Here is a 19,241-nt window from a genome sequence, read left to right on the forward strand (position 1 = left end):
TGTGCCATGTTCAAAGAACCAGTTTACCACTCTACACACATCAGGGCCAACGATGTCCCAGTATTTTTGAAAGAATATTCCTGTGAAACCATCCGGACCCGGCTCACTGTTTGGACTCAACTCAAAAATAGTGTTTTTAATCTCGGTACAATTTGGATGGCGCAATAATAATTCATTATCAGTATCAGTTACCAGACTCGGAATGATGGTGGAAATAGAAGTCAGATTCGGTATTGTGACCCACGAATTTGAGAACATAGAGTAGAAAGATACCGTGTGTGCAGCAATTGCATATGGATCTATAGTGAGGCAATCGTTTATTTACAGAGCATGAATTCCCGGTGTTGCTTTCTTGCACACGGAAGTTCTGCGGAAAAAAGTTCTATTTCTATCCCCGGCCTCTAACAAGTGATTTTAGCTTTTTTTGTGTAGATAAATCTCTTGCTGGAGTAAGCAGTCATCTAATTTGGAGTAAGCAGTAATTTCCTCTGCATGTAATGCTTCAGTCATTCCCTCAGAACTTATGCAACTTTGTATCAGATCCAATTCACGCTTGCAATTTTCAATCTAATCCCCAGAATTGCTAAAACTTCCTTATTCCAATATCTGAGAACAGGTCGGAGGCATCGGAGCTTATGGCAGAGAAGTTGCATTGGTGACAAATTAGGATGTGGACCTTCCCAAACTTTGTGAATGTCATCTCTAATACTAGGATGGAACACCCACATAGCCTGAAAGCTGAATCGAGAAATTCTGGGCTTAGCCTTGGTTCACTTGAAAAGAGCGGGTGATGATTGGAATGATGTCGAGGGAGTGCTAATAGGTGTAGTCCTAAGATTCTGAGAATTCCTCTAAAATCAAAACTCTGTCAAGCCTACTTTGCCGGTCCTTGACGACCATTACACCAGGTGAAGAAGGAACCCGAAGTTTTAATATCAATCAGATTCCTATTATCCACAAAGGAGCAGAACGCACTGCAAAGGTCCTGCACAGGAGGTCTCTTTGTTTTTTCATGAGCTACCAAGACGGAGTTGAACTCTCTAATTACTACCCAATTACCATATGTGGTTGTCTTAAGAGCCTCAATTTCATCAAATAGACCCACTCTCCTATTAGCCCAAATGCTTCCATACACAAAACAAAGATATTGTCTAACACCATACCAGAGTGGAGAAACCAAAATGTATTGATCAGAGCATTGATAAACAGGTACGGGCTTGGGGTGCTTGTCAGACATGAAGAACCACATAGTTTGTATGTCCCGTAGGTTTGCAGAAATAAATTCCATACCAATAATATCCCAAAAAAGAGTGTCGGATGCTATCAATTGCCACCATAGGTTCCAAAAGGCACAAAAAATCAGGTTTATGAGTAGTACATAGGTTAAACAAGTACCTCTGTGTTTCTAAATTCAATATGCCTAGACAATTACAATAGAGCACGTTCATTTAAAACAAGCAGGTTGTTTGATGGCCCATTTTGCGCGAGTTGGAATCTCCCCAAACAATGTCATTTGCTTCTAAGCTTTAGCCGAGTTCACACTGCCATTCCCTAGATTCTTCTCTCTCCTCTAATTCCACCTAATCTGCCCAGGAATACAAGGTATCAGCCAGGTTATTTGATCCAGGTGAAGAAGACATATCAATTGGTTCATTGGTGTCATTCTGAAGTCCTTGGGGGCTAGTCGGGAGAACTTTATATCGGTGCAAAAGTTGTAATTGACGGTCAGGAGTGCATATAAGCAAGCCAGTAGGAGCATCATCAGGATCAGTGGCTTTGCGTTGCTTATTTTGTGTTATTACAAAGCTGCAAATATGATATTATCTTTCCCGTACTCTGAAGTACCGGGATATCTTGATGTTTCAGAGACTGTTTTTTCTTTTGCACCGTATCTGTGGGCATCGGTTTATGCACAGGTTTCTTGCTTTTACGGGAGTCATAGACCATGTGACCAATAGTTGAACAAACTTCACAAAATGCAGGGAGCTACTCATATGTAATTTCAATCCAGAGTCGTTTTCCTTCTCTTTCAATACCAAGTTGGGTTGGCAAGTCCCCATCCAAGTCAATGTCCAGAAGCATGAAAGCATAGTGACCAAATTCACCTTCTAATGTGGCCTTGTCAAACCGTATCAAACCTCCAATGCCTTTTGCAATGTCAGCTAAGATCTGTGAGTCCTAGTATTTCTATGGCAAACCATACAATCTGGCCTATACATGAGCATGTGTGGATCGTTCTGAAAATGGGTCAAAATCTGCTACCCATGGCTGCAATCTGAAAATCCCTAGTTTCACATTAATTACCCCTCTACTGAGGCCTAGTTCCTTAGCTTCGGGGGACGAAAGAATTACTTGGAAGAAGTCGCGACCAATTGTGATTAAGCGTCATGGCTCCTGAATCCCCCAAATGATAGTAAGAGTCTGTTGGAGGTCTGATACTTTCCATGGGGAGTCACCTTTTGATAGGATTAGTCTTCCAATTATGGAATTTGAGCATAGAGCCAAACGTCACTCATATGCTGCTTGAGAGATCTGCACGGATTTGATGCCTTCGCAATCGGAAATCGTCGCCTTCGAGATTGGTGCTTTCGCAAGCCGGCCTTGCAAAACGGTTGAGAAGGAAGGAGTTGCGACCTTCGAAAAAATTGGGCCAATCGGAGTCTCATTCTCCTGGACAGAAAATCGTAAGTTTGGATTGAAAAGAGTTCTGATACTGAGATTACCTCAGGATAGGGATTCCGATCAGCCATGGAGGCCGAGCGGGGGATAGCTAGAGGGTCATATGCGGTGGCACGCAGCTAGAGTTTCCAGATCACAAGCCTTTTAGAGTTGCTAGAGAAATTCTAACCTTCACTATTCATTCAACAAATAAATGATAGGAATTTAATTTGTACTATATAATTGTTTCAAAATAGATGACTTTCTAAATAATCTTTTTATTTCAAAATACATTACGTTTTGGTTTAAATCTATATTGTTATAAATAATGTAATGGATGACCATTATACCCCTGTTATATCTATATATATGTTACACGCATAAGTAATGAGATACACACATTTACAACACGCTATCAGCACGAAACCCTAGCCGTCTGAGCACACCTCCCATCAACAGTAGACGATCCTAGCCACTATCGTTGCAGGGCTCTTTCTCTCTCTCTCTCTTTGTCTTCCTTACTGGATGCGTGCAGAATCAAAAACCCTACTGTCTTGGCGTTACTCTGAAAGCTAAACCTCAGTGTATTTAATGTACATTTGGCTTTCTTTCATCAATTAACAATCAGGGGTAAAGAAATGAGATTAAGCTCCTTGTTCAATGGGGTTTAAGGTCCTATCGTCATCGCGCGTGATCGTTCTTTTGTTTGTTTATTTATTTATTGAGAATTGGGCTGCTTTGACTGAAACATACTTTTCTGCATTCTATATATTAGTTCCTTTCAATTCCGTGCTATTTTTATGTTCAAATCTTCATTGATTATAAAATGGAAGAAAAGAAACATGAATTTGGCATTAAGCTGTTATTTTTCGTCCTGATTTCAGAAACAGGTGATGTAATTCGGAATGAATATAGTGTAACATTTCTAGTCCTCTATTTTAGGTGGATTTCCATTACCATGATTACTGAATTCCACTACCAAAGCTGTAATTAATGCAACTCTTGGTTAATGTAACAGTAATATTCCTCTCGTGGTTTCGCCTGTCAACTAGATAATTCTGGGGATTATTAGACAATGAACATAGGCAGGGAATGGTTTTTTGTTTGTGTTAGAATTCGGGGAGCCTGCATCCCAATAGTTTCCCATTTTTGGTACTTTATTTTTGCAATTGTAAAATCACCAACAGATCTATATTCTTGCTTATTCAAAATACCAACAGGAACAAATTTTTCATCTAGCTGAATATACTGACTAAAAGAGCTATAAACGCAATGGAAATATAACATGAAATCAAAACCAATCAAACTTGGACAAACATAAGGCTCAAATATAAAATAACCAAGAGTGGGAGGCTTTGATAATTTTAAATGTAAATAAAATTTCTTAAATAAACTGTTATGATATAAACCTAACTGTAAATAATGCTGTTTGGCTTGAGCATTCCTGATAAGATTAGCTGTTTTAAGAGTTGCTCCTTTCTCTACACATGTAGTTAACAAGCTATAATAATACTCCGGTATGTGCTCAAATTCTTATCTCTTTATGTTTTTCCAATAGCTAAAATATTACCCTTTGTTTAGTTTGCAATATAAATGTAAAAGGGGCAATTGCTTGCTGCTAAGTCTTTTTGGCTTGCAAAAGGGTGTCTTAACATGTCAGATTGTTTAGGTGGTTTGCATGTTCCTGCTGTGGGTATGCACTTTGCTGTATGGTTGTTTCTCACATTTAGGTAGCTTGATTGCTGGAAAACAATCTGCTCTGTTTATTTGGTTATAAATGCTGTCAGGACCTTACTTAGTGATAATGTTTAAATTCAAAATGATAGAAGTTTGAGATTGGAGTTCTAAGTGTCAAAATCCCATTTAACCCTGTACAAGAATATAAATTTTGAATGGCCTATTGGACCTGATTTCTTTAGCCCATTATGGCTTTGAGATATTGCCATTGTTTATCAGTTTGATACAACTGATGTTAGAATTTGGGAAAAGAAAAAGGTATTGAGCTCTATTGTCTATAGACTTTGGATCAGGATATATGAGGCCCATGGATTACTTGAAGTGCAGATTTTCTGTTACGTTTGAAATTTTTTTTTGGTTTGTTTATGCTTAGTGTTTGTGAATAAGATAGAATCCAAGAGGAAGACTAGTGGAGTTTAATTGAGGAAAAATCGAAAACTTGGGAATTTGCTAGCTTACTTGATAAATAAGAGGAACACCCTAAGTTTCACAACTAGGATTTCTTTATTATTATGTTTTTATGGATTTGTGTTAAACTATGAGTTTATGATTTTATGGATTTTATTTTGAATTTTATATGCATGAGATATTATTGAACTTGAGTTGTTAAAGTTATTTATGTGACTATTAATTTATTTATTTTGAAGAACATGGATAGTGAAGAATTATGTCTAGCAGACAGTGCAACTACTCATACCATACTGAGAAGTATGAAATATTTCTCTCATTTGACAATGAAAGAAACTTGTGTTAATATTATATCGGGTAGTTCAAAGATTATTGAAGGCTCCGGAAGAGCAAATATATTATTATCTATGGGAACGAAATTTGACATTATGGATGCATTGTACTCTCCCAAGTCTCAAAGAAATTTATTGAGTTTTAAAGATATCCGTCAGAATGGATATCATATTGAGACAATAAGTGAAGGAAATGTAGAATACCTTCAAATCACGAGTATTACCCAAGGCACTAAACATGTTGTTGAGAAATTACCTGCATTCTCCACTGGATTGTACTACACTAATATTAGTACAATTGAATCATATGCTATAGTAAACCAGAAGTTTACTGATAATGTTACTGTTTGGCATGACCGATTAGGCCATCCGGGTTCAATAATGATGCGAAAAATAATCAAAAATTCATGTGGACATTCATTGAAGAACCAGCAGATTCTTCCTAATGATTTTACATGCGCTGCTTGCTCACAAGGAAAATTAATAATTAGGCCTTCACTAGCCAAAGTTATACATGAATCAATCAATTTTCTGGAACGCTTACAAGGAGATATTTGTGGGCCAATTCACCCACCGTGTGGATCATTTAGATATTTTATGGTTTTAATCGATGCCTCAACTAGATGGTCACACGTCTCCCTATTATCAACTCGCAACCTGGCGTTTGCGAGATTACTTGCTCAATTAATTAGATTAAGAGCACATTTTCCAGATTTTCCTTTGAAGGCAATTCGCCTCGATAATGCTGGTGAATTCACTTCACAAGCTTTTAATGATTATTGTATGTCCATTGGGATAAATGTTGAACATCCTGTAGCTCATGTTCATACACAAAATGGTCTAGCTGAATCGTTAATTAAACGTTTGCAGTTGATTGCTAGACCATTACTTATGAAGTCCAAACTTCCAATATCAACATGGGGACATGCTATATTACATGCAGTAGCATTAATTCGCATCAGGCCAACGAGTAATCAACAATTCTCCCCATCACAATTGGTTCTTGGCCAGGAACCAAATATTTCTCATTTGAAAGTTTTTGGATGTGCGGTATATGTTCCAATTGCTCCACCACAACGCACTAAGATGGGTCCTCAAAGGAGGATGGGAATATATGTTGGTTTTGAATCCCCATCAATCATTAAGTATCTAGAGCCAGCTACTGGAAATCTATTTAAGGCTCGATTTGCTGACTGTCATTTTAATGAATCAGTTTTGCCAACATTAGGGGGAGAAAAGAAACAGTTGGAAAAAGAAATTAGTTGGAATGAATTATCTCTGTCTTATTTTGATCCTCGTACTAAAGAATGTGAAATAGAAGTTCAAAAGATAATTCATTTACAAAACTTAGCGAATCAATTGCCAGACGCATTTTCTGACCCAAAGAGAGTGACCAAATCACATATTCCAGTTGTAAATGCTCCAAATATAATTGAAGTCCCTGAAGGACAACATCCAACTGCTAATGAGTCCCACACACGCATGAAGCGTGGTAGACCTATCGGTTCCAAAGATAAGAATCCTCGAAAAAGAAAAGGAGCAGAAATTGACAATGGCCTTTCCGAGGAACCAAAGAACAATGAAGGATCTCCTGAAGAGACTATAAACATGACAAAGAAAGAAATTTAGGTACCTGAGAATGAAGAGATCTCTATTAATTATGTCATGTCCGGAATAAAATGGAATCGAAATAAAATCGACGTCGATGAAATTTTTGCATGCAATGTAGCAGTTGATGTTATGGATAAAAATGAGGATCATGAACCAAAATCCATTGAGGAGTGTACACAAAGTAATTATTGGCCAAAATGGAAAGAAGCAATTAAGACAGAATTGAAATCTCTTGCAAAGAGAGAAGTATTTGGACCTGTAGTCCGTACACCTAAAGGTGTAAAACCAGTGGGACATAAATGGGTCTTTGTGAGAAAAAGGAATGAAAATGGTGAAATTGTGAGATATAAAGCACGCTTGGTTGCACAAGGATTCTCACAAAGACCTGGAATTGATTATGAAGAAACATATTCTCCTGTGGTGGATGCAACTACTTTTAGGTTTCTCATAAGTCTGGCAATGAGAGAAGGACTTGATTTACGTTTAATGGACGTAGTCACAGCCTACTTATATGGTCCACTGGATAATGAAATTTATATGAAAGTCCCGGAAGGATTTAAACTGCCAGAAGCAGCAAGTTCTCGAGAACATTACTGCATAAAGTTAAATAGATCTCTTTATGGATTGAAACAATCAGGGCGTATGTGGTATAATCGCCTTAGTGAATATTTGATAAGAGAAGGCTATAAGAATGTCCCTATCAGCCCGTGCATTTTTATTAAGAGATTTGGGTCTGGATTTGTCATAATTGCAGTGTATGTTGATGATTTAAATATCATCGGAACTCCTGAAGAGATTTCACATACAGTGGAATATTTGAAAAAAGAATTTGAGATGAAAGATCTTGGAAAGACAAAATTTTGCTTGGGATTGCAAATTGAACATCTGAAAGATGGAATACTTCTGCATCAAACAACATACACAGAAAAGGTGCTTAAGAGATTCTATTTTGATCAAGCACACCCGTTGAGTAGCCCAATGGTTGTAAGATCACTTGATGTGGATAAGGACCCATTCCGTCCTCGGGAAAGCAATAAAGAAGTTCTTGGTCCAGAAGTACCATACTTAAGTGCAATTGGGGCATTGATGTACCTTGCTAGTCATACAAGACCCGACATATCATTTTCTGTGAATTTGTTAGCAAGGTTTAGCTCATGTCCAACCCGAAGGCACTGGAATGGGATTAAACATGTATTCCGTTACCTTCAAGGTACGAAAGATATGGGCTTATTCTTTTCTAACCAGTCCAAAGAGGACTTGATTGGTTTTGCTGATGCAGGATATTTGTCTGATCCTCATACTGCTCGATCACAAACGGGATATGTGTTTACATGTGGTGATACTGCAATTTCTTGGCGTTCTATGAAGCAAACCATAGCAGCTACTTCTTCTAATCATTCAGAAATTTTAGCTATTCATGAAGCTAGTCGTGAATGTGTATGGTTACGGTCTGTAACTCAACATATTTAAGAAGATTGTGGTCTATCTACCGGAAAAGAAGCTCCAACAGTTTTGTATGAAGATAATGTTGCATGTATTGCACAACTGAAGGAAGGATACATTAAAGGAGATAGAACGAAGCATATCTTACCAAAATTCTTCTTCACCCATGATCTACAAAAGAATGGTAATGTGAAAGTTCAACAGATTCGTTCAAGTGACAATTTGGCGGATTTATTCACCAAGGCGCTTCCAACTGCTACTTTCAAGAAGTTAGTTTATCGCATTGGATTGCGTCGTTGTAAAGATTTTTAGCTATGTATTCATGAGGGGGAGTAAATGCGTGTTGCACTCTTTTCCTTGACCATGGTTTTTCCCACTGGGTTTTCCTGGTAAGGTTTTTAATGAGGCAGCATCCCTAAGCGCATTTACTTATTTTTGTATAATGGACATCCAAGGGGGAGTGTTATAAATAATGTAATGGATGACCATTATACCCCTGTTATATCTATATATATGTTACACCCATAAGTAATGAGATACACATATTTACAACATATATGGATTAATTTATATTTAATAAAGTTATCCTTATTTAAACTATCTTTATATAAGTGGGAATAGATAAAAAAAATTATTGTTATTGGATGTAATTAATTTAAAAGTAATAAAGTCTTTTAATCAAAATAGTAAACCAGTTAATTATATTTCTCAATCTTTGTTACATTCTCCTAAAATGTAGTCCATTTGAAAATGATGGAAGTATCTTATACTCTTTAAATCTGATGCAGCGCGGAATCCACTGAGAGTTTTAAACCGTAAACTCACAAAGGCTAACACTTATCTAGCTAAACTAGAAGGAGTGGATCTTAATTCATGGACTAAATCCATAGGAATAGTGAAATCCCCATTGTTGAAGGTGAAAACCTTAACAAACTTCACAAGGAAGAAGATATATATTTGTATTTCATAAAAGTTGACCTATTACAAAGAGAAAGAGATGAATTTATAGCATCTCAAAAACCTAATTGCCAAATTACAAAAAGGGTAAACTATCTACTAATTACAATACAAATATAAAAGGGTAAAGTAGGGTTAATGGTAAAGGGGTGGCATGCTTGTAAATAAGGAGTGGTAGAGTTGTAAATAGGTAGTGGTCCCAAGTATGGAGAACTTGGGGAGGAAATATTCTTCAGCTGAAACACGCCCCGCGTGTCACGTACTACGCCCCGCGTGAAAGCGTCTCTGAGTTTGAATGCTCCAAGAGTGGTCTAGTACGCCCCGCGCCTGAGGAGACACGCCCCGCGTATGAGGAGGCACGCCCCGCGTACATGAGCTCCTGGAACTGGTTCTCTCTGAAGGTTTGATCCATGCCCCGCGTACTAGACAACACGTCCCGTGTGGACTGCCCAAGTGACCCCCTTCTCGCGTGGTTTCTTCCTCTCTCTCGGCTCCGGATTCACGCTCCGCGTGTCCTCTCTCACGCCCCGCATCCAGGGACAAGATGTCCTCATCATTCTCCTCTTCTTCAAAAGAGTTGGCCCCCAACTCAACTATAGAATAAGAATTGTGCTCGGTAGGTATTAGCCACTCCATATATTGCCGGCTTCCCCTTATCTTTATGAACTCTCCCCACACCTCAACTCGTGTATTGTTCCCGGTGCACATCCCCCATAAGACTCGCCTCCATATCCGACCGACATCAAACGGAATATCTCGACGAAGTTGATCAAACCAATTTGTCCCAATGTCTTGGAAGCTCCTCCACACTCCCATGACATGTCTAACCGACCAACCCCGAATCTCCTCTTTCTCCACTTCACGAACATGGACATTGATCACAACTTTATTCCGCTCACAGCCGACATCAAATGGGATGTCCCGACGACACTTGTCAACCCACTTCGTAGTGATCCCAAGAGCACTTGTATTGATCCCTCCTTTGTCTTGGGTTAACAATCTCGCGGCTTCTCGAGTCGCCTATCCACTAACTTGGCCACTATCCCGCCATTCTTGAATCTCTTCCATTCTCTCTACCTCACCCGGACGGCCATTCCCATTCACCAAATACTCTTTGAAGCTCACTCTCTTCACCATCAAATCACTCCTCATTGACTCCTCATAGGGTTGTCATTCCCTCAACAAACACAACATATATCCCAACACATACATCTCAATCAAGAACAAAATAACAAGTTCCGAATTTACCAAGTGGGAGGCTCGGCTCATTCCTAATGTGCACGTGCTAGGAATCTCATTCCTTCCTAGAGGCGTCACAACGTACTCTTTATCCGTTTCCTTGAAGCTCAAGGGATCATAAGAAAGACATAGCATACGACCTCCGGGATCCCATGCAATGTCACGTGGTATCTTCCCCAAAGGTATAATGCCCCGTGGTTGTCCATAGAAGGACACGTACTCCCCATCTCCGGACGTTGGTCCCACGTCACCACTTTCCTCCTTTCCCTTCCGAAACTCTCGCTCATAATAGTCAAGTTCATCATCGTTAACGAGTTCAATGTCAAAGTTTCCTTCTCCAGCAATCTCCTTTCGTAGCTCATCTTCTTCTTGACCATACGGAATTTCACTTCCCTCTTCATCCACAGTCCGCTCTCTCCCACGACCTATCGTTCCTATTGGCTTCTCTCCATAGCTCAAGCCGACTATCCCACGTGCTAAGCCGCTTAACTCAAAAGACATACTACCATCCAACATGGTAGAACCACCAACATCTCTCCCATCTCCATAGCCATCAATCTCTACACATAATGTGATCTCATCATTCTCCACCAAGAGATTAATAAGCCCAAGGTCACTCTCCCCTTCCTCTAGAATAACACCCCCACTTTCCTCACACACATAAGTAATGTTAGGTTCAAGGGGCATTTTATCAAATACATGAGGAGCATCCCTTGCAACATGGGTTTCCCCAACATCCTCACCTACAAACAACCTCTCCTCCTCATCCACAAATAAATCTAAATCCTCCTCCATAATTTTATTATCAATAATTTCACAAGAAGAATCTAAACCCACTTCAACATCACAAACATCCAACTCCTCCCTAGCAATAGGACTATCCATAACTTCAACTTTAGAGATTGGAAGTTTAGGATTTACCTTTACAATATGTGATGGAGAAAAGATTGGTGATGGATCTTTAGGAGGGACCTCCATGGTAGGTTGAGAAGGTTTTCGGTGTTCTTGCTTGAGACTCTCGACGGATGTCGTCATCTCTCTCATTAGCCCCTTCATCACCCGAAAATCCTCCCTGTCACTTGCTTGATGCCTTCTCACCATGGCTATGAGATTTTCCAACCCTTGGTTGACGGTGGTTACATATTTTTGGGATAACTTTGGTTGAACCATAGTCGAAAGAAGTCTCCGTTCAAGGAAAACGATCGGCTCTGATACCAAATGATGCAGCGCGGAATCCACTGAGAGTTTTAAACCGTAAACTCACAAAGGCTAATACTTATCTAGCTAAACTAGAAGGAGTGGATCCTAATTCATGGACTAAATCCATAGGAATAGTGAAATCCCCATTGTTGAAGGTGAAAACCTTAACAAACTTCACAAGGAAGAAGATATATATTTGTATTTCATAAAAGTTGACCTATTACAAAGAGAAAGAGATGAATTTATAGCATCTAAAAAACCTAATTGCCAAATTACAAAAAGGGTAAACTATCTACTAATTACAATACAAATATAAAAGGGTAAAGTAGGGTTAATGGTAAAGGGGTGGCATGCTTGTAAATAAGGAGTGGTAGAGTTGTAAATAGGTAGTGGTCCCAAGTATGGAGAACTTGGGGAGGAAGTATTCTTCAGCTGAAACACGCCCCGCGTGTCACGTACTACGCCCCGCGTGAAAGCGTCTCTGAGTTTGAATGCTCCAAGAGTGGTCTTGTACGCCCCGCGCCTGAGGAGACACGCCCCGCGTATGAGGAGGCACGCCCCGCGTATTAGGAGGCACGCCCCGCGTACATGAGCTCCTGAAACTGGTTCTCTCCGAAGGTTTGATCCACACCCCGCGTACTAGACAACACGTCCCGCGTGGACTGCCCAAGTGACCCCCTTCTCGCGTGGTTTCTTCCTCTCTCTCGGCTCCGGATTCACGCTTCGCGTGTCCTCTCTCACGCCCCGCGTCCAGGGACAAGATGTCCTCATCAAAATCCCATAAATATATGGAAACAAAAACATTTTTCTCATGTCCCCATTAAACATGTATAACTCCTCTTTTAACTACAAAATAACCATTAACTTCTTATTGTATCCCTGTTTATTATGATTTAAAATTACTAAAGATATCATCAATTAAATATTTTATTCATTAAAACACTTCATTAATTGAGGATATATAAGGAAAATATTAATAATCATTAATGTTTTCTTATTTAGAGGGTTGTAATCGAGTAGACCCGACCTGATTTAGGTTTTGGCCTGCTCATGCTTGGCACATCGAAAAAACTGATGAGCTTGAACCCAATATTCTGTTTGTGAGATGCTCGTTAATTATGTTTATGATTTTTTTTCGCGAACTCATTAGTTATGTTCAATTAAAATTTATTTCACACAAAATTACATACTTTTAAAATCTACAAAACTAAAATTTTATAAAAAAAAAAACTACGTAGTTTTACGTTTTTGCCTTTACATAAATATTATTATTTAAAAAATAAACCAATAAAGCTTAATCACGAACACGTTCATGAAAATTATATCGAACGTGTTCATAAATCTATAACTGAACCTAGTTACGAGCTTCCAAACCGAGTTTTATTATGTTATGTTCAAACTTGACTCATTTATTATTTGAACCGATTATGATCATCATTTATCGAGCCGAACATCCAAAAATTTTTGGATGGCTCAACTTATTTATAGCCGTAAACTAGAAAGTAAATGATAAATTTCAATTATTACAATTAAATCAAATTTTAGTGTATTAATATGGTAACTCAACTGTCCCGTTAAGCTTACATCACATACACAATTTTTCAATGTCATCAAATTGAAATTGATGACGAATTTCCTGAAAAGACGAAAATATTTTTTGGATTCCACAAAATAAATTTAATGGCCAATAAAAGAGACAAAACGAAACAAATTAACTTCATTAATTACTTCAATTAACAACTTGAGCTTAAGAAAAACGTACTTAATTATTTAATTAAATGAAACATTAAACATATTTACTCTTTTCCATTAATTTCATTTTACCAAATCTTCAATCCAATCAAGTGGAGGCAAATCCTCAATTTCTTCACTCTTCTCTACAATCTTCAAATTCTCAAAACTCGTCGACAAATCACCGGAGCTACTCCCAATCGATCGAATCACCGGAGAAGCACCATCACCACCACCGTTGATCATCATCGGCCTGTAAATAAAAGGACATGCGTATTTCTTGTCGGAGCGGAGCTGTTCAGGAGTATGAGCGAAAAAACAAACCTTACGTGTACATAAACGCCCCGCATTGCAGGCACGTGTACGGTACCGAGAAGGATGAAGCCAGTACTCGAAAACTCCGTGGGCGAACTCGCATGCGTCACCTCTAAGGCAATTCCCGTTCCGAAACGCCGGGCACGCGATCGCGGTGTAAGCCACTATCCGAGGGTCGCGACGGGTGGCCTTCTCTCCACGGTGTGCGAATGGGCATTCCGTCCAGTCATGGCTCCGAGTCCGGCTGCAGTGTCTGATTTTGTAGGCGTACATGCGGAATTCATCGGAGCCGTAAACGGCGTCGTAGATTGTGTTGTATTGAGCTGGAGTTATGTTGAGACCTGAAAATGCATAGTCACCAAAGTCGTAGAAGTTTTTGGTATCAGTATTCAACATAATTTTAGCTTAATTTATGAAAAATACATGCATCGTATAATAATTAAAATAGTAGTAGTATATGCTAAAGAAGAAAGAAGAACATGAATAGAGAAAGAATTGACATTTTTGATATTTATAGTGTAATAAAAAGTGAAGTGATGATGGAAACTGGAGAAATAAAAAGGTGCTTTTATAGGGAAACTAAGCTAAGTCGTGACTGAGTTGAAAAGTACCGAGTTAACGGTAACGGAGGTCCTTTGGGAAACAAAACAATGAAGGGCTCAATTCTTTGCCATTATCATCAACAATAACTTTTATTATGTCTTTTAATTTGCCAATTCATTAAACTTTACTACATATGTAACCATCCTGTTATAGCGAGTGTCACTAGAAAGAAAGGGCTGAGTAAGTGACTTACTATATTAGTAAGTTGTGTTTTTATTTATTTTAATATAACGGACGGCTACGAAGCTACGAAGGAGAACTCCGCCAATAGAAAATAAAACCTAGATACGGTTGGTAACTTTAGGCCATTATATTCATTGCATCCTGCCAAATTCGAAACTTTAGGCCGTTATCTTCATTGCATCCTGCCAAATTCGAAGTTCATCCAACATGGGCAGTTAGGAAGTGACTGAAAACTTCTGGGTTCCGAGTAGGGTTCTGTTATCTTTGTAAGAAGCTTCTAATAGAACTATCGAGGACTTTAAAATAGCATAAATGGTAGATAGGAAGTTTATCAGTTTCTTATTTTTGTTAATTGATATGGTATGAGAGCAAATGTTTCCGCAAATCTATCTCTTTTGATTTCTCTTCATTCCATCTCTGTTCTCAACAAATTTCAACAAAAATTCTTCCAGCGAAGAAAGTTCTTCGTTGTTTCAATTTCATAGATTGAGACTTCAATCTACTTTTGTTCACTTTCTTTCTGATTCGATCTTTGATCTTTAAGATCTTTGTTATTCTTTCTTCAGGTTTTTTTGTTTTTCTAGGGTTCTATCACTATGACTGCAGAGTTACCTCTAGAGAACACTCAAATTCCACTGGTGAATCAGAATTTTGCATCTAGCAACGGTAATTTTACCGATTCTTCTCAAAATCCATCAAGTCATTTTTTACTTGCATCATAATGAAAATCCAGGTCTTACTCTCGTCTCTCAAGTTCTTGATGGTAATAATTTTCATTCATGTGGTCGTGAAATGGAAATAGCCTTAAAGGCTAAAAACAAAATTGTTTTTGTCGATGGATCTTTACCTCCAACGCCTTTAGGTGACAATGCTAGAATAGCCTGGGAACTCTGTAATACTATGGTTGTCTCATCCAAGAGCTATTCCTCTTTTTTTGTGACAATGTCTCAGCTTTACATATTGTCAAGAATTCTACATTTAATGAAAAGACCAAGCATATAGACTTTGACTACCATTTTGTTTGAGAGAAATTTTTGGCAAAACCCATAAAACCTCTACCTGTTTCTATTAGACAGTAGATTGTAGACATCTTTACCAAACCATTACCAATTAAGACTTTTTATGTTTTACTTAACAAACTGGATGTACATTCCATATACAGTCTAGTTTGAGGGTGGCTAATAGGATTACCTAGGACTTTAAAATAACAGAAAGGGTAGATAGGTCTTTTCCCTTTACTAGCCATTATAGTTTTTGGTATATAAATGAATTTGTGGTTATGTTTTGGTTTAATGAAAGTTTATCAGTTTCTCATTTTTGTTAATTGATAGCTTCCGTCTCCAAGATATGATTGATTTTAATTAAGACAATTTTGTCGGTAAGCCTCTTATCTTCATTTTGGAATATCTTATTGCACGTCCAGCTCCAATCCACCAAAGAGTGGTGGAGAAAGGCTCTTCTAGTTATCATGGTACTCAGAGTGTCACACCCAACCCTAAACGACCTCAATCGGCATCGGGTGTGAAATAGAAAGATCATAATCAATACTTAGGAGTCAGAATTTATACCCGGACGTGACATAGAGTGATCCATTTTTTGATATGGAACATGAGCCAATCTTGCAAGTTTAATGAAAACTAATAAGACTATAAACTAGAGGGAAGAAAGTAGTTCCAAACCTGCTTAGCAAAGACGCAGTCTCTAAGGATGTGGATAGTAGACTCGAGGTGGAGCCTCTAGATTACACAAATGATGGACAAAGACCAATCCCTAAAAATGTGGATGGTAAGTAGTGTTTTTTTATATATGTGTATACATATATATTAAAGTTATGATATTTAAGTAATGAAACTTGGATATCAAAATACTATTGAATTGGGTTGTTATAATTGGTATGTGAATAAACTCTCCATATATGGTGTGTTGGTTCGAGAAGAAACTAGACAGAAACTGGTGGTATTATTATTAGAAACTTGGTATTTTATAATGTGATTGTTGTAAAGTTGAGGTTTAAATAAGTAATACGTAGATGGAGTTTTGGTTAACAAGTAATATGTCATTATTCTATTTCATGATATTTTCCAACGGTATATTAAGGCTCAAAATAGATAAATAATGAATTAAATATTGATAAACAAAGTAAGTCAGTTAGGATGGTTTTGTTGAGGAATTTGGAACCTATCTGCATTGCTAGATTATGGAGAGCTTCTATGTTTATAAGTTAAGGCTTTTTACACTTATAACCAACTAGAAGGTTCTCTCACGCATAGGGGGTGCAAATCAAACTCAAATGGGCTTGGGAGTAACTCGCAAGTTGTGGACAATGCGAATGCGACACCGAGTTAGGCCTTCTAGGGACTGCCTCCTTTTAGTCTAGCCCATATTCTTTTTATTTCTCAATAGTCAAACTGGCTCTTCAAATTCTAAAACTGCTAGTTGTTACAAAGATCTTAATCATCATTCAATAAACTCAATTGTATGATTAATAGATTTAATATATCCATCATTTTCCACAACCCCTATTTGAATAGTTCTTCTTTTGTTTTTAGAATTACACAGAAATTCATAGATCCACTACTCTCTAAAATTTCATTCACCCTCTGCACCTTTTGTTGTTTATACTCTTTTTAATTCCGATGATAACTTTTCTACACACAGTAGAGTTCGACAATGTTGTTGTTGCATCCAGAGAGAAGATTTCCAATTGAGGACAAATTTTGTTTTAAGAAGAGTGTCTAGTACAAGTCAACATCGCCTAATTTTCATCTTACAGAAGGTCAAAAGTACTATGTAATTATGTCCTTTTATCGTTTTATATTATTAATTTAACTTATAATTTTATTCTTTTCATTCTTCTTTTGGGATTGATATTGTTAACACTTGTAACGATCTGATCTTGAGAAGGTGATATTAGAATGGAAAGTTTGAGCAATGAGCATGATACGCCACCAAATGAGTCACCAACTCCAAATCATCCACAACATGAGAGGATTGCTCCTGTGTGGCACCAAGATTTATTATGGAATAAGTTTTAGTTTTGTTTAAATTCCTAATTATCTTTCTATTACTTATTTCCTAGTTAAGTTATGTTTCCTAGTTAAGTTATGTTTGTTGCTTTGGCTATAAATGTCGAGCCAATTTGATGTTTACGTTTATGCAATTAATTAAGAGTTTCTTTCTTCTCAACCTTAGTTCTTAGGAGTTGGCACACAATAGAAGATTGCACGATTGATTCATTGTTAGTTCATATCAATTGGTGCTCCCATTGAGAGATGAGTGACATGGAAGAATTGTGCCTGGTAGTCAAGCAACATATTGACGCACTAATACAACATATTTATGGTCTTGCAACTGGGGTTCACAAGCATAAGGGACTGATCGGTCCGACAGGGCATGGTGGGAATAATCAGAGAGAAATTTTACCCTGATCAATGCGGTTAGAGGTACCCCGATTCAACGATAATGATGCGAAAGCATGGATTTTTGCAATTGAGGAATATTTCAGGCTGCATGGAACACTGGGTGATAAACGACTTCAAATTATCGAATTTAATTTAGAAGGGGATGTCGCATAATGGTTTCATTGGATGCGATGAAATAACCTAGTGATGACATGGGCAAATTTTCTGGAGAATCCATAATCGGTTCGGACCTTCTAAATTTGAGGATCCTTAAGGGGCTCTTTCGAAATTGCTTCAGCGAGGAACTGTCGCTGAATATCAACTGGACTTTGAGGAGCTGATGAATCATGTAACGAGGATCAATGAATCTCTATTGATTTCTTTCTACACATCAGGATTGAAGCCTTCTCTCTAGAGAGAAATACTGATAGCTAAACCTGAAACACTATAGGAAGCTTTTTCGTTGTCCCGAATTTACGAAGCATGATTTGATGACAGGTGGGCAACGACCCATACCATAAATCATGGAAAATTTGTGGCAACACCCAACCCTCAAAATCAATGAGCATCCTCACAGATAGTTGCAACCAGTAGAAGCAACAGTTTCACAGTAGCTCTATCAATTCATGATAACCCAAACTTAGCCCAACCACCTCTACTCAATATACCTACTTCCAATACTAAACCTGGTGCACCATTACCCACTAAGTGGATATCACCAACCGAGAGACATGAGCGGATGAGTAAAGGACTATGCTTTAACTGTGACAACAAGTTTGTCAAAGGACACAAGTGTGCAGGTCGATTTCTACTAATGATGAAATTAGAGGAAGAAGACAGATAGAAACATGGGACAGAGGAGGTAGAATAAGATGATGATGGCAATAAACCACTTGAAAGCGGAGACGTCTCAATATTGAATTCTTTAGTTAGCCATGGCAGTTTATGATCATTGCAATTATGGAGAACAATTGGTACTAACGAAGTTCATATCCTAATTGATAGCAGAAGCACACATAATTTTGTGCAGCCGAGCATAGTAAAAAACTTGAAGCTTCCTGTAGAGACCACCTGAGCGTTCAAGGTTTATATTGGGAGCGATGATATGTTGCTTTGTGAGAATGTTTGTCCAGGGGTCATGATAGTTATGCACAGACTCAAATTTCAAATGGATATGTACGTCTTACCCATGAAATGGGCAGAAGTCATCTTGGGAATTCAGTGGTTATAGTAATTAGGGAAAGTCACTCATGACTACTCTAGTTAGTGAATGGAGTTTATATTAAAAGTTAAGCAGAGAAGCCTAAAGGGTGATGCTAATTTGAAGCTCATGAAAGTAAGCTTTAATCAAATCTAGGCCATTATGAATGATGGAGATATTTATGGGGTATATGAGATGTATGAACTACAGTACTAAGAGGTT

The 19,241-nt window shown here is 38.0% G+C and overlaps 1 protein-coding gene across 1 annotated transcript; it reads right to left on the bottom strand.

The window, feature by feature from the left end:
• Positions 1–13,289: 13,289 nt before the first annotated feature.
• Positions 13,290–14,153, bottom strand: LOC136227843 (zinc finger CCCH domain-containing protein 54). The gene has a single exon (XM_066016630.1). The coding sequence runs from the start codon at positions 14,025–14,027 to the stop codon at positions 13,401–13,403; it is 627 nt and encodes a 208-aa protein (XP_065872702.1). The 5' UTR covers positions 14,028–14,153; the 3' UTR covers positions 13,290–13,400.
• Between the last annotated feature and the right edge of the window lie 5,088 nt (positions 14,154–19,241).

The sequence above is a fragment of the Euphorbia lathyris genome, chromosome 1 (assembly GCF_963576675.1).
Source record: "Euphorbia lathyris chromosome 1, ddEupLath1.1, whole genome shotgun sequence".
Classification (NCBI taxonomy): domain Eukaryota; kingdom Viridiplantae; phylum Streptophyta; class Magnoliopsida; order Malpighiales; family Euphorbiaceae; genus Euphorbia; species Euphorbia lathyris.